We start from the raw sequence: 15,890 nt of genomic DNA, 5'->3' as shown, positions 1-15,890 counted from the left end.
ACTGTGAAAGGTCTCATGTCACTTCCTGCTCTTGCCGTCAGTATCAGTGTCTCTTCCAGCTGGCGCAGCAGAACAGAGCAGTTCGCTGACTCACAGATGATTGTGCTGGAGAAATGTTGAAACTCAGCGAGCGAAGCAGACTTTTGTTTGTCTGAGGTTCTGTCCCTGTCTCCTCCAGACATGAATTATCGGAGTACATCGCCACACCTCTGTTCAAAAAGCAGCCACCCCAGCAGTGGGTTACCATGGTGACACAGCACATGCAGCAAGTGCAGACCCTGAACCCACACCAGGCCAGAGCGCAGTTTCTGGGTAGGATTTCTATTCACACTAAGTCGGGAGAGCTACAGATCACATTCATCTTACAGTAACATTTTTTTAAAGAATATGTAACCTGCCAAATGAGCTGCTGTTAAGAAATATCTTTTATTGATTAATTTTATTAGTCTGACAGACCTGGAAGCCAATAAGTGGATCAATAGTCTGGGTAAATAACCCAGATAAATATGTAGGAAAATTACAGATGACACATGTCCACTTGTGATGAGTCTGATCATTGGTGATGAACAATGTTAATACAATTAATAAAATAAGGACCAAACCCAAACTTGAGCTAACACTAACTATTTAAAGTTTTTTCTGTGTCAAAACTTCAGCCACGGCAGGCCCAATCTGCAGGCACCAGCAGGACACATTCTAAAATTACTTTCTGTGTTTGGAAGGCCAGAGCAGTGCTTTACCTAATGCCTACATTTGCATTTTTAAGGATGTTGATATAATAGAAAAGGGTCTTGAAGATGTAGACTCATAATTTTTGCACTTGTAGAAATGTTGCGAAGAACATGTTAAACAAGGAATAGTCAAACTAGCATCAGAAATCAAGAGATCCTCACTTCCTAGTATGCAGAGCCTTAAAAACACCAGATTCTACATTTCCCTAAAGTAACTTGCATATTTCATGAACCCCATATGCCCTGTAATACATGTTTATTAAAAAAGCCCAATCCTTCTAGTTTGTACCATAGGCTTTATGTTAAAAGAACGGAAAGAACTTTAGAAAGCTCCTCCAGAGCCATGGAAAACATTGTACAACTGTTTTTACAAGCTGGGTGGTGGTCTTTATAGAAAGTGAAGAGATGTATTTTGTCATATTCATGTTTCCTCCTCTAAGAGAATTGTTAGGTGACAATCTAATTTTTGTTTAAATTCTGTGTGTGCAGGGCTCATCAGTGCATTCCCCATGTTCGGTTCTTCGTTCTTCTACATCCACAGCAGCAGCTCCACCACCTTCTACGCCCCCTGTATTGTTGCTGTCAATCAACATGGTCTCCACTTCCTGCACAAAAATACACATGTAAGGAGCCACACACAACCTCGTGATTTGCAGGCACCGATATGAGTCAGCTCATCGTGACTGAAACATAAGCCCAGAAGCAGAGTTTCAAGCTCTTCAGTGGGCAGGAGTTTGTTGTAATGTTTGGTCTCTGTGGTGCAGGAGCTGATGGCAGTGATCCCCCTCGCAGAAGTGCAGTCCAGCCGCACCCAGAGGCCCACTGCTGGAAGCAGTTACCCATATGTGGACCTCACATTGGGGGACATGAACACACTGAGGGTCATTCAGCTGCAGCTAGAGCAGGTATTACGCAAACAACATAGAAACCCAGACAAGGACACACTTCACAGGCCACACGTGTTCATTTTCAGTGGAGCTGCAGTGTCAGTGTCACTGTGCTGATACCGGTTGTGTTCGTCCACAGGGCCTGGAGTTGTGTCGAGTCATTGCCATGCAGGTGGAAAACATGATGTCTGTGCGGGAGAAGAGGCTCACCCTGCCACCCAGTGAAATCACCATGTTATAGCACACGCTCATGCTTAGTTTTATTCTCAATTATATGTACACATATGCACACACATACATGTAGAAAAAACTAAAAATAGCCTACCTCTTTTTACCTTCTGTTATTTGTCGTGCACCTCAAACACACACAATATAATGATATGCAAATGTGCAAGTGTAACCTGAAGTCAGCCTAACCTTTTTGTGTTTCTGCACTGACTGAGCAAAGTGCAGTCTAGAAACAGTCTATACTGATCAGTGTTTTGTTTCAGGTTGACACCCAGATAATTGTCCTTACTGCAGTTTTAATAAGTTTCATGTTAAATATGTTTTATGTGGAGGAGCTGTTAATGAGCAGTAAGGACGCTCCACAGGCCTGTGTCTTGTTATCAGAGTTTTATAATGGTTATGTAACATGTTTATATATTTTTATTGCTATTGATTGGTAAACCTGATGTTTGCATAAACCAATGTTTATAGTTGAACTTGCTTATTTTGTAAGTTTGTAATTGTATTTGTATTTATTCATCATAATAAAACTGTCAGTTTTAAACCAAAAAATATGAGCAATTGAGCACTGAGTGATTAAAACAAATAAATATTAAAATATATGCATTCGATATAAAGTATCAGTGTAAAGTAGAATATACATATTTTTTCAGTTAATAACTAATCAAATAATCTTCAGAATTACAGGACATAGTGAAAAATTGTGGAGTAAGACAATTGATTTATTGATAGTCAAAAGCAGATTGAAGAAAGTTATTGCTTAACCAAAAGTACTAACTTGATTGTGTTTGTTAAACCTGAATATTGGCTATTTTTCCTTTTTCTTTAATGAAATTAAAACTGAATAACATTGGGCTTTGGGCTGTTGTTTGACACAACATGCAAGTCAACTTGGGTTTCTGTGACCAAAAATTCTGCCATTTATTTTTTTAAAATGTAAAATGTTTGGTCCAGGTGCATGGTTAACATTGTTGCCTCACAGGAAGGGGGGTTCGAACCATGATCGACTTGGGGTTTTTTTGTGTGGAGTTATATGTTCCCACATGTCTGCATGGGATTTCTCTGGATAGTCTGGTTTCATTTCCCAGTCCAAAGACCTGCAGTTTGGGGTTACCAGACTCTAAATTGCCCATAGGTATGAATGTGAGTGTCCTCTCCCAGTGCCAGCTGGGACACACTCCAGTCACCCTATGACCCTGGATGTACCAGGATAACCAGTATATGACTGGTTGAATGTTTGGTCCTTCAAAAAATACTCAATTTACAAATTTATAACAGGGAAATTATTTATATACAAAATAAATATCTGATAAAACTTTATGGAGGTAAACAGGAGGTCAGTGGAACAAAATTATCAGCAGTCTGAAATGTGAAAATTGATTTATGTCTCCTCCAATGGACGTGCGGGACACGTGGTAGTCCCGCCTCAAACTGCAAGGTCAGCACTGAGCATGCGCAGATCTCTGGTAGGTTACACGAGTTTATTTCCAGCTTTTTCTTGGAGACGGGATAAGAGCATGTAAAGTAACCGTAGCTGAGCCTTTTGACGACAAAACGGTGGTTTTCCTGGACTGTTGGGGTTAAAGACTGAGCAGACACGTTTCTGGGGCACCGAGCTTTGGAATTTAGCGGTGACATGTGAAATGTTGCTGCGTGGTTGGTCGGTTTTTGCAGGCGGACACAGACAGACCAAGCCAGGCTAGTTTAGCTAACTAGCAGCTCGGCTAGTTAGCGTGATCCTTCCCGGTGGCTGAGCGCGGTGCGGTGCGGTGCCAGCGCGGGTTTATCACAGCTACTGCTGGTTTGTGACGGTCCGCTAATATCCAAAGACTTCCAGGTTTCATAGCAGACTGCTGTTTCATGCACAGAGGCGGAGGCTAATGCTACTTTGGTGCTGTTACTGAGAGGTCGGTGATCCTAGAAGCGAGATCCATCATCGGGGACTCCGGTCAGACAGCTAGCCCGTTCACACATTCACCAAACTCCGGGAACCCGGTGCTGAAATGCGGCGCTGATACGTGTTTATCTGTTAGCGAGGGGCTCACGTCGCACTACGCCAGTCACATTGTTTTGGCTGACATGGCTGACATGGCAGCCAGCGGGTACTCGGACCTGAGGGAGAAACTGAAATCCATGACTCCACACACAGACGACTACAGTAACAAATACGTGGACAGGACGAAAAACAGCAGCAGGAAAGGGCGAAAGCGCAAGTACCGGGAGTCCGACGACGATGAATACGAGCACAGCGATGACAGTGCGGAGCTCCGGGAGCAGGAGGCCCACCGGGTGAGGAGCAGCATCCTGCAGAAGAGCATCTTCACACCTGAGGAGTGCACCCTCATCGAGGAGAAGATCGACGAGGTAGTCGCCAAAGGAGAGGCTGGACTTTACCGAGAGCACACCGTGGACAGGGCACCCCTCCGCAACAAGTACTTCTTCGGGGAGGGTTACACGTATGGAGCCCAGCTGGAGAAGCGAGGACCTGGCCAGGAGCGGCTATACCGCAAAGGAGAAGTAGATGAAATCCCAGACTGGGTGCATGAGTTGGTGATAAATCGCCTGGTGTCTAACGGAGTAATCCCAGAAGGGTTTGTCAACAGTGCAGTCATCAATGATTATCAACCAGGTGGCTGCATTGTGTCTCATGTAGATCCTTTGCACATCTTTGCACGACCCATTGTCTCAGTGTCCTTCTTCAGTGATAGTGCACTCTGCTTCGGCTGCCGCTTCCAGTTCAAGCCGATCCGGGTTTCGGAGCCAGTGTTTGTCCTGCCTGTGGGGAGAGGCAGTGTCACAGTGCTCAGGTTATTATGGCTGTGTTTGCAGGCATTGATTGTATTGTTGTTTTTTGCGTAGCTGCCCAGGTCTGAAGTTGCCATCTTTAAAAGCTTTTTTCTTTCTTTCACAGTGGCTACGCTGCAGATGACATCACCCACTGCATCCGGCCCCAGGACATCAAGCAGCGGCGCGCAGTTATCATCCTCAGGCAGTGAGTCAAAGTACAGTACCTTTAAAAGTACATAACTTGTATAAAAGCTCTATCTGTTCCACTTGTTTATGCTGTCCTCGCTCCTGTGTTTTCCAGGACCAGACCTGATGCTCCTCGATTGGACTCTGGCAGCCCTTTAAGCTCCAAGCCTGTGCAGAGACCCGCTTATCTGAAAGCCAAACGCTCTCATCGCAAAGCAGACCCTGATGCTGCTCATAGGTATATATGCCCACGTACAGGCACACCAGAGGTTTGAACATTGGCTTACATGAAAAAATGCACCTCCCTCATCATTTTCATTAGACCAGTCAGATGATGCAGTGAGGAAGCCAGCACCAAGTGATCTGGCAAAGATCTGCATTCTCCTGTTTACCTTTGTTGTAGCAGAAGATATATTGATTGGTGCCACAATAACTTTCCAGAGCTTAACTTCTCAAAATTTCTCCTCATAATTAGTTTTTTTTTTGCCTCTGACAGGTCTTCAAAGCACAGTATCATAGGATCCTATCTAGACTGAATATATGAGTTGGATTATATTTTGATATAGCTCCATCTTGGGTCTACGAAGACATTTAAGATACACTTGTGCCAAGGAGATAGCTGAGACTTTTAAGTTGTGTTCCAACTCAGTAGGTGTTTTATTAAACTGTACAATCAGCAGGTATTGAGTGACACGCTTCATCTCTCTCTTGTCCCACCTTCACCAGGCCAAGGGTTCTAGAGATGGATAAAGAGGAAAACAGACATCCGTCGATCTCCCGTCGCCACAGCTTCAGCTCAGAGAACTACTGGAGGCGTGGTCAGGACTACGACAAAGAGTGGGAAAGTTCAGGGCGCAAAGTCAAAATGAGACGCCACTGAGCATTTCTAACTCATACACGTACACAGATTCAGATATTTGTTCTTTTATGTATTTCAGTATTGTAACATTCTTTGATCAGATGACATTTTGTTCTGGTGTTAGTCTGGGACAAGGAGCGCAGTCATCGTGTGTGCATTTTCATTTAATTTTGAATCAGTTTGAGTGCATATTTGTTTTTGGCAGATGAAACTAGTGTCTGTGCTACACATGATTCAACTTAGTTACTCCAGTCAGATTCTGTGGTTAAACTGCTCAATTACCTTAACTCGAACATTTCTTGTTTTGGGCTTTGTTCATAGATAATTCAAAATGGCATGTATTTTTTTGTAGCCAAGATGTACAGACCTTAAAAAATAAGAGGAAATGTACGTATAGACTTGTACAAAAGAAAACCTGAGCTGTAATCTAACTTGTTATAATGTAAAATAAGTTTGTATAGTCTTTGATTGGGGAAACTTTTATGCAGAATGAAACATTTGTTTTTTCGCACCTACATTTCTGATCCAGATCTTTGCTGTTTGTTGACTTCAGCCTGTTGCACAAAACTGGCAGATATGTAGTCATGCTTTCTGTATTATTTGATTAAACCTATGATGGTGGAGGTCATAATTTTTGGTATGAACGAAACTGATGGTCTATGGAGTGTTGAACAACTTGGCATTGATGATGTTTTACCCGTCTGTTTCAGCCTGAAATTGGTTTACCTTATATAGTGAAAGAGGCCTCGTTATTACTGTTCTGTATTAAATCAGATTTTTCCCTTAATTAAATTGGGTGATTTTGGAGTGAGTCAGAACTTAATTTGAGCAAGACCAAAATAATATGTTCTGTTTAACTTAGACCAAAACACTCAGTGAGAAAGAAACTCAATTTCCAGATGTATTTGTTCTTGCCATTTGCTGCATAAACACAGATGAATTTGTGTCCTGCTCTGTCAGGCATATTTGGCAGAGGTACTCATTAGCAGAGTGCTAGGTCATGAGCAAAAATAAACTTGGTTCAGTCGAGAAATTACTTTCTAAAAAGGGGATGAGGGGAGTTTGTGGTTGTCTGAAGCTCTGTCGAACATGTTATTGAACATGTTAGTAAAGTTAAAGGTAATAGCCTATAGCACCCAATAGGCAAACACTGGAGCTTGCCTGATAGTGAATGGGACACAGTGATAGCACTTAAGACCGTTCACTGGGTTTCAGCAGTACTGGCCGACATATAATAAAGCTGAAATAGTCTCCATAAAGATGATTTACCATTCTTTCCAGAACAGTCATCTATCCACTGGCTGTCAAAGGAAAAAAAACGAAAAAATATTGGATTGTTTCTTCTATTAATATAAGTGACATTTATTATTTATTATTATTTATGTTCTGACCACCAAGATTCTGAAGAAACGGCTCCACCATTTAAGATATTTTAAAAGGATAATCCAATTATTTTCTGTTTTTAATTTCCAAAAATCTTGTACAATCTCTTACAATTTAATTGATTTACAAAGTTCACTCTTGTGGAAACAACAGTTGGAGAAAAACAATCCCACAGTCTCACTTCAAGGTCTATTAGCAGCTCATGTGGATATTTCAGTGATGCAGATGATGATCAGCAGATAGAATTTCCCCATATTTATTAATACATCTTATTTTTAAAGAGGTTTTTGAGATATTCAGACATTTAACAGACTATAACATTAACTACTGATGAAGATCATGTGATCAGAAGCACCAAAACAATTAATGGACCTTCTTGTAGCGAAACCAGATAATTTAATACTAAAAATAGATGTGACCAGTTTATACAATTCAATTTAAAAAAAATACTAAGCTAGTATAACTTTGAGACTCTTGTATTCAAAGCTACACACAAAAAAATGGAACAATAAAACAAAAAAGAATCCAGCATAAATGAAGAGTAATATATCAAAAAATGAATGAATGAGTTAAACACTTATTTATTTATTTTGCCTGAAAAGCCATTTACTATATTTATTGTTATTCTGGAGCTCCTGCTGGGGGCGCTCCTGCAGCCTAGCATTGAGCGCAAACAGCAAATAAAAAGATGAAGAAGAAGACTGCAGCAGCTGTTAGCTAGCTGGTTTAACTGACGGTATATTTACTCTAGGACATTTAAAGAAAACTTTGCTGTTGCTGTTGAAAAACTATCGACAGACGCATTTTAACAGACGCTAATGGTTTGGGAGCAGGGTGTTTTACTTCTCTCCGCACTGAGTGGTAAGTGTATTTACCCGTAAAATTTCCCGGTAGTTGAATGTTAGTGTTGTTAGCTAGCTAGCTAACTAGCTAGCTAGCTATCAACAGGATTTTACAATGTTGACTGACTGACACTTTTTGCTTAAAATAGTTATGAAGCAACGTTTTTGGTTGATTTCTTTGCGTGGGTAGGCAAGTAGGTCATGTTCATAATCTTTGTTGTTGCACACAGGCTAAATATAGGCTGTATCACAAGGAGAAATGATCATGTATGGTTAATACTTAACGTTAGCTATGAGCTGGACATGTCAGTAGTCCAGTCCGGAGCTTGACGTGTTTTTATTTCACAACATAAGGTTACAAAATAAAAGAAAAGTTTCCTGTAGTAGAAACCGAGTGCTGTTCTGTAGTGACTGTTGGCGAAGTGCTGCCACCTTTGGTCGGGACTGCAACTAAGGATTATTTTAAGGATCTATTAATAATAACCCCTGTGTTTGACATATGTTCCACCAAATGTCAGAAAATCATGGAAACATCTCAAAAATCAAAATTTTGCAGCGGCCCAGGATTCTTGTTTGGTCAAACAGAAGTTGTAGTTACATTCTTCAGGGTGTTTAATTTACTGTGAATTGAGACTACGAAGAGCAGAAAAGTCTCTCATTTGCGAGGCTGAAACAATTTTTTTTTTTTTTGCAACAGCTGTTGATTCTTATTCTGTCTAGTATGATTCTTTTGCTACTGTGCATGTAGAGAAGCTGCGTTTTGTGTGATGCTGCTAGTGGTCTTTGTCACAGCTTTACTGATTCTTTTCATCAGTTAATGTCATGATGCTGGTGTGGATGATGTGCTTAAAGGTTGTCACTGCTGTGCTGAAACATTTGGTATATTTTAAATTTTATTATTTTTATATTTTATTATTAACATATTAATTAATCCTGTTTTGGAAATGTTGGCGTCAAACAGAAACAACCAAGAGCATATGCAGTTATCTGTTCCATTTGTTTGCAGCTGTTGTTGAGTAACATCTGTTATCGGTTGTCCTTTGCCATAATGATACATGGCCTTATACTTTATGTTAGTGTATAGTGTTGTTGTACACACAAGTGTACCGAAAGCACTTTTATTCATTCACACATGCCTATTCAGGGCAACTTGGGGTTCAGTGTCTTGTGCAAGGACACTTCAAAACATGTGGACTAGTGAAGTCAAGTATTGAACCACCAACCCTCTAGTTCATGGTCAACCTGTTCTACCCCCTGAGCCACAGACGCCCATAATGTAATGTAACTTGACATTAAAAACGAAAACTGAACCCTTGCTCTGATAGTGAACATGTTGCTTCAGTACATACTCCAGACAGTTGTGCTGTAACTTGATGAAGGTTGTTATTTATTTGCCCAAGCCAATGGGACTCAGGTAGGATTTGAGTCTATAAATAGAGCATGTCTGCATTCTTAGGACCCGTACTGTACTACTAGCAAGAAGAGAGGGACACTCTGAAATGGTTTAGAGAGATGTTTTCTGGATCTCACATGCCGGGCAGGCATGCCTATATAAGCACCATGCATATTCAGTTTTGTGTAAATAAAAGTATATTTACATCAACTTCTAAAAATATTTAGACTCTTTCACTTTGTTGTGTTGTAGATTTCATTTTAAATGGGTAAAATTGTCATTAGCCTACACCCAATAAGCCATTATGACAAAGTGGGCTATCTGAAACATACTCCACTGCTGCAGCTTTACACTGTCCTTGATAACTGGCTTTATAATCACTGGCAGTTGTCTAGCCAATTGGTCTTTGTCTCTGCAATCACTATCATGTCACTACAGGGAAATCACATGTATCATCAGTACCAGTGCCTAAATTTTATGTGGCTCACTGGAAATGCTTCATGAGATACCACAGTGGAACAGAGCCACCATTAATGTTATTAAATACATATGTGGTTTTCCTGCTACTGTGCAACGGGACTACTCATAAACTATGTTGTAAATGGAGCTGACTTTATTTTGACCTGTGTTTTTTGGGACCAGAAGCAGCCAAAAAAAGTGAACCAAGTGTGGTATCTTTTATCATCCTGTAGTTTAAAAATACATATATGTAATGTTCTTATATCAGCTGCATAATTTAAAATGCCAGTGAGTGGTGTGAAACTTTTTTTCTCTTCCTAATTATTATGTCTTGTGTTACTTTCTGCTCCCTCTCTGAATCATTCTTTCCCAAGGCTAACCACAAAAAAGGAAGCAATGAACTTCCAAGGTACTCGGCGGCGAGGAGAGGATGGCATTTCCATGGTAATCGACTTCCTGCTGTCTAATGCCCGGCTGGTTATGGGAGTTGGTGCAGCTGCTGTTCTTGGAATTGCCACACTGGCCGTAAAAAGGGTGAGTGATTTTGAGTTGTTAGTAGCACATCAGTGGGTCATTGTAGGACTCTGCCTGTGAATACAAAAGTTCATCTTTACGTGGAAACATGAATTACTGTAAAAGCTTATGTATACTCATATTTATTTCATTGCTATCCATTAAAATGGTTGATGTGTGGCAGCTGACTAAAATTTTATTAAAATAAAATCATAGTCTAAATTGTACAAATAACATGAAGACAGGAAAATGGTCATGTTAATAAGTATCTTAAGTATCTCCAATAAATGGCATATTTTTGTGAGTTGGGTTTTGTATGCCAGTGGAAATAATGGAAATACAATTATGTCGGTGAACTGACTAGTAAAAACTAGTCTAGTAAACTAGTAACTAATGATGTAAAATATATCACTTGTGGACTAATAAATGCAAAAACTCTTCAGGATGGTCCTGGCTGAGGCTGAGTTATTTGCATGTGGGTTATGAAAGTTCTGTATGTCTGTGATGATGGGTGTTTATGTTTAGCTAATAGATCGTGCAGGCCGTGCAGACAATGATGAAAAGGTGGAGCAGAAGATGGCTGAGAGCTGGGAGGAGTTGAGTTTGGTCTCTGCTTCTCCCACACTGATCAGGAAGGGCATAGAGGGTGTAGTGATGAAGCATGTTGCCAAGGCAGCTAAACAGCAAAAAGGTATCAACTACTTCTTGGGAACTGAAAGTGACAAATGCCAAAAAAATCACACATACTTAGAATTAATAAGATACTGTATAAATCCAATCCTCATTATAGCCCCCTGATATTGACATCTTGTTTTAATCTGTTCTTCAATCAGCTGACCTGTGCCAACAACCCCAGATGTCCTCTCTGGAGGGACAGTCAAAGCCTGAGTCAAAGTCTAAGAGGCTCCAGCTGTCCGTCCTCAGTTTGCAGGTACATGCTGACATTTCACCTCTGAGCTCTTAGCAGCTGCTCTAACAATTCTGTTCAGTGTTGGCTTGTTCATTTATGCATGTGTTGCATGTTTTGTGAAGTGCAGTGCTCAGGGGATACACATCGTTATGCCCTGGTTAGGCTGCACAGAGACCCAAGTGCCTTGCATAATGAAAATACCATGTGAGTTTGTGTGCTGGCTGCATAGTCAAATGAGTGTGAAACAGCTTTTAGTTAGTGTGAAGAACATCCAGAGAAGCAGAAAGGTTGTGGATTATTCTGTAGTAACAAGATGAAAAAATGCGTTCAGTAAATGTTCATAGAAAAGTTGTAAATGTGTGACTGGACCTAAGGGGGATTTGTAACAGTGGGATTTGCCTATAGAGAAAGCGTTAGAAAGTGCTATGTTTTATGAACAGTTATCTTAATTTCCTATTCTCCATCCCAGGAACAGTGTTTTGGCAGTAAATACTGGCTCATATAGGAACCGTTGAAATAAAGCCTAAAATTAGATTTTTCATGGCCAAAACAAAGATGGATGTTTGGGATTGGTCAGACATCCTCATTAGAATCAGAATCAACAGTTAATTTCTCTTTGGCAGAGTCCATTGTTTGAGATGCTTCTTTGTCATTTTGCCTTTGGAATAGCTTTAGTAATGTGCTATAAAACTTTATAACAGTAATTTTGGTGTTTGCGGTATGATTGATTAGTTTCCTTTGTAAATGCTTCTTTATCAGCAGTAGCATTATAGACACAGCATTATTCCTCTATTGTTTTCCTTCTTGAAGCAACTTTCAAGGCAAAACATCATCTTGTCACTGTGCTCAATCGTGCTTGGAGACACAAAATGGCTTTGAATATTTTATTACTCAAGAGACAGCTGTGTGTATTCCCAGTAGAAGTGTAAAAGCTTTAAAACTGTTTTGTTCACTTCATGTTTAGAGTGGTTCTCTTAGCAACAGTTTTTGTGCCTCTCTGAATGATGCACACACGGGTATTGTATAATACCTGTCTGCTGACGTGTATGTAAAGACTTTCTATGATCTATTTGGGAAAACTGTGTGTAGGAGCGCCTCCAACAGTACTATCACACAAGGGTGGCACTAGATGTACAGGAGGTCCAGAGGGCTCAGTCTCTGGCACTAGACATCTGCACTGAGATCCAGGGTTTTCTGCGTAGCCGTCACCCTGACATGCCACTGGGTGAAATGAGCCTCGGAGGTTCTCTACTGGATGACCTGCAGGTACCCACACACTGGCTGAAAAAACATTTTTAAACATTGTTTTGCAACTCATAGATGTTGTGCATCAAGCTTATGACAAATGCCAGCTGGGTTTATTTTTCTGTGTATGTGTGCAATTAGGTAGTTAGTGCGGACCATGCGTGTCTGCTGGTGCCTCTGCAACTGGAAGCATCTCTGTGGCGCCTCATCCCAGGAGAAGAAACATTGCTCACACACCCACTGCACTGGATGGTTCGAAGAGTCAATCTGGAATATTTTCCCAAAGGACACAGCTACTGGGATAGGTAATCACACAAAGAAAATTGCAGGCAGTTACTTATGTGTATGAATTTATATTAAGCCAGTTGGTTTATTTAGCAGATTTTTTTATGCTTAATACAGTAGCAAGAAAGTGTGTTTTTACTACAAGTAATCCAGACATAGTTGTCTTCTGCCTATCTGAGATGTGTTTAAATAGGTTAGGATGCTCCTATCTGGCCATAGATACCATCAGTCAAGTTGCAGGATGAATATGTTTAAAAAGTTCTTCCAGCTGCAACTGGCATTTTTGAATACTGTTAGGTGATTATTGTGCTCCTTATTTTTCTCCTGCATTTCCTTGTTTTTCCTTTTTTCATTTCCCTTTCTGTGTGGGTTGTTTGTTGTGTACTACTGTCTACAAAAAGAGCTGCCCTTCAGGGGTAATAAAAGAGTTATCAATCATAAGTTAGTGATCTGCTAGTTCATGGATTTAATTTTATATCATCATCAAACAACAGAAGTTAGCAGTGATGATACTACCCAAGCAACGTACTTTTTGCAGTCGTATATTGAAGCAACCATAATAGACTTGGTATTTTGATATAAATATAAAAATATTGCCATACTCTGAAACCTCTCTCCTGTTATGTAGGTACCTGGTGGGTGGTTACTTGTCTGCAGATGCTGTTGTGAGGATGTTTAGTAAAGCTGTCATGGAAACGATGAACTGGCCATCAATTAGCAGCACTATGGACTGTCTTGTCAGACCTGTGCTGGGAGGACCAGAACTGAGACTGGAGATTCGGTGTGTTTACTTGAATATTGCTCTACGGAAAAGCATCTAAATGTAAATGTAGAACTACTTGAATGTCCTGCATCTACAGGATTCCAAAATAAATCTTTGTTCTAGTTCAACAAGCATTAAAATAAGGATGGAAAAAAATTATTGAAAACAATATCCATCCATGATTATCTGGTGTCTATCCCAGCTCTGTCTGGGTGAAAGGCAGGGGTACACCCCAGTTCACCAGTCCATCGCAGGGCTGGAAACAATATCATGGTCTTAATAACAATATTTTTTCAATACTTATGTCAGATTGGCAAGTGTAAAAATGTTTAAAATCACTTCAAATTTATTTGTCCAAACAAACTGGTCCTGTGTAAGTAAAACAAGATAGATTTGTATTTTGCTAAAAATCAGTTTTAATTTGTTTTTTAATAGAAAACATTCAAGTGATCATATCATGATATAATTCCACTGAAGCTGAACAGTTACGTATTCTTCAGCCTTAGCTGAAAATCCATATGGTGTTTGTGTTACAATTGATGTTCTTGCTCTTTCTCCTGTTAAAATCTTTTAGGCCTTGGAATGAAGTGGGAGGGGCAGGGAGCAGTGATCAGACCCTGTTCATCTCCATGTTGCCCCTGCTGAGCGAGGGAGACGTGGGCCTCACCGCCCAGCCTGAGCTGACCTCTCCCTGGGTCAACGCCTGGCACCTGTCACTCTACCCATGGGAGACCCAACGTCTTGCTCGACTAGACACTGCTGACGATGGATACCGCAGACATACACTTAAATTGCTGAAGGCAGTGTGCAGACTGAACCCTGCCCTGCGATCGCTTGAAGCCTCTCCAATGGCCAATCTCATTCTGCACCTCAGTGACAGTGAGAGCGACTGGTCTGAGAGCAGCCTGGATGTTAGGTTCCAGCAGTGTATCACAGAGCTGATTGGCTACCTCGAACAAGGCGTGTTACCCAGCTACTTCAAACCAGCTGTCAATCTGTTAAGTGGCTTGTCAGAGGACCAGGTGGACCAGATGGGCTTTATGCTCTACTGTGCTGTGTCAGAGCCTGAAATACTGCTCATATAATTCTTTGCACATACACACACTTAAGTTATCAAAACTATTATTTTATCATCCATAATGTGATGGAAATGTATTATTCACACTGCCTTCTGTCCTTGTTAAGCTCCTCTGTCTTGCTTTTTTGCAAAGGAACAGGATCCATGTTTAATGACAAAATGGCAAGTACCATACAGTGGGGGAGGAGCAGCTATGAGGTTTGCATTACTAGCTACGAGGATGAGGGTCTGACACTAATCATCATGCCGAGGAAAGGAGACGTGTCAGGAGCTGAGGAAGTATTTATCAAGATGGTTGACATAATGCTTATGCATGTGTCTCATCATAACTCCCCTGCACACACAGCACAGCCAGGTCTGTGATTATTTTTCACAGGGGTCAGAGATGGTTAGCAAAGCCACATACAGTTCATATCCATTAACAGCAGAGTACAGCTTAAGCTATACTCTAATTGATGGTGTGTGCTTTGTGTCACTTCCCTAAATCTCCTTTACTATACGTTAACTATGCAGAAAAACACTGGGGCTTGCTGCACATTAAACCATTCAGTGTGATTGGGATGTATTAAACTCGACCTATATATTTTATCAGACGGGAAGGTGAAATGTGCAGTATTTTTATTTGTGTTGGCAGTCTTATCTGACCATTTAAATTATGAGTAAAGTTGCCTCATAATTTTATGCGGTTGCTTTTAAATACAATATAAGTGTTGTGGGCATTTCTTCAGTTGTGTTTTTTCCTGCTGGTTGTAATTGTTTCTTTGATTGAACTGAAACTGCAAATAAAATTAAAGCACTTGTTTAGATTCTTCTGCAGATGTTCCTAAATAGTTTCTCTGCAGCCGCAGTTTAACAACCTGACATTACCTTATTTCTTTATATATATATATATATATATATATAGGAAATCATTGATCAAAACAAAGTCCCATCATATGACTTTCAGCTGAGTAATGGAGCCAGCTGATAATTACTGCCATCAGCTGATAATTACTGCCATCAGCTGATAGCCTAAACAGCAGAGGTGAATGAGAACTATAGTGACACACTTTTACAGTTCCTAAAACAGTACTTACTTGTCCATATATAAGGATACAAGGACCTTTATTGTCATCTCAGCATAGTTGCATTCAATCACTGTACAGTCTCCCATCTTGAACTCTAGGCTCACGTTGAGAAATGATCACTTTCTTGTGGTCCTGAGAAGTAAAATATGAAATGCATGACCTTGTAGCAGTATTTTACTCTGTGGTGATGCTACTACTACGAAATTAATTTAGTTGCATATATAAAAAGCACAAAATACCACCAGTTGGAAGTACTCAAGTACCTGTATATTGT

General features: G+C 40.4%; 3 protein-coding genes across 3 annotated transcripts in view; all 3 read left to right on the top strand.

Moving 5' to 3' along the window:
* myo15ab (myosin XVAb) overlaps nt 1-2,088 on the top strand; it is a 37,669-nt gene extending 35,581 nt beyond the window's left edge. The window contains exons 72-75 of the mRNA XM_026302662.1: nt 179-312; nt 1,221-1,354; nt 1,496-1,636; nt 1,758-2,088. Of these exons, the coding sequence (XP_026158447.1) occupies nt 179-312; nt 1,221-1,354; nt 1,496-1,636; nt 1,758-1,859 (511 nt within the window). The 3' untranslated portion in view covers nt 1,860-2,088. The remainder of the gene's footprint in view (nt 1-178; nt 313-1,220; nt 1,355-1,495; nt 1,637-1,757) is intronic.
* A 1,217-nt stretch (nt 2,089-3,305) lies between these two features.
* Nucleotides 3,306-6,299, top strand: alkbh5 (alkB homolog 5, RNA demethylase). Its single transcript, XM_026302740.1, has 4 exons — nt 3,306-4,653; nt 4,758-4,838; nt 4,935-5,057; nt 5,546-6,299. The coding sequence occupies exons 1-4, from the start codon at nt 3,926-3,928 to the stop codon at nt 5,697-5,699; spliced, it is 1,086 nt and encodes a 361-aa protein (XP_026158525.1). The 5' UTR covers nt 3,306-3,925; the 3' UTR covers nt 5,700-6,299.
* Nucleotides 6,300-7,755: 1,456 nt separating this feature from the next.
* On the top strand, nt 7,756-15,360 carry mief2 (mitochondrial elongation factor 2). Its single transcript, XM_026302728.1, has 8 exons — nt 7,756-7,922; nt 10,130-10,289; nt 10,794-10,959; nt 11,102-11,199; nt 12,268-12,444; nt 12,565-12,728; nt 13,337-13,489; nt 14,046-15,360. The coding sequence occupies exons 2-8, from the start codon at nt 10,152-10,154 to the stop codon at nt 14,554-14,556; spliced, it is 1,407 nt and encodes a 468-aa protein (XP_026158513.1). The 5' UTR covers nt 7,756-7,922; nt 10,130-10,151; the 3' UTR covers nt 14,557-15,360.
* Nucleotides 15,361-15,890: the final 530 nt, after the last annotated feature.

The sequence above is a fragment of the Mastacembelus armatus genome, chromosome 1 (genome assembly GCF_900324485.2).
Source record: "Mastacembelus armatus chromosome 1, fMasArm1.2, whole genome shotgun sequence".
In the NCBI taxonomy this organism is placed as follows: domain Eukaryota; kingdom Metazoa; phylum Chordata; class Actinopteri; order Synbranchiformes; family Mastacembelidae; genus Mastacembelus; species Mastacembelus armatus.
This window is presented reverse-complemented; position numbering and strand designations above follow the sequence as displayed.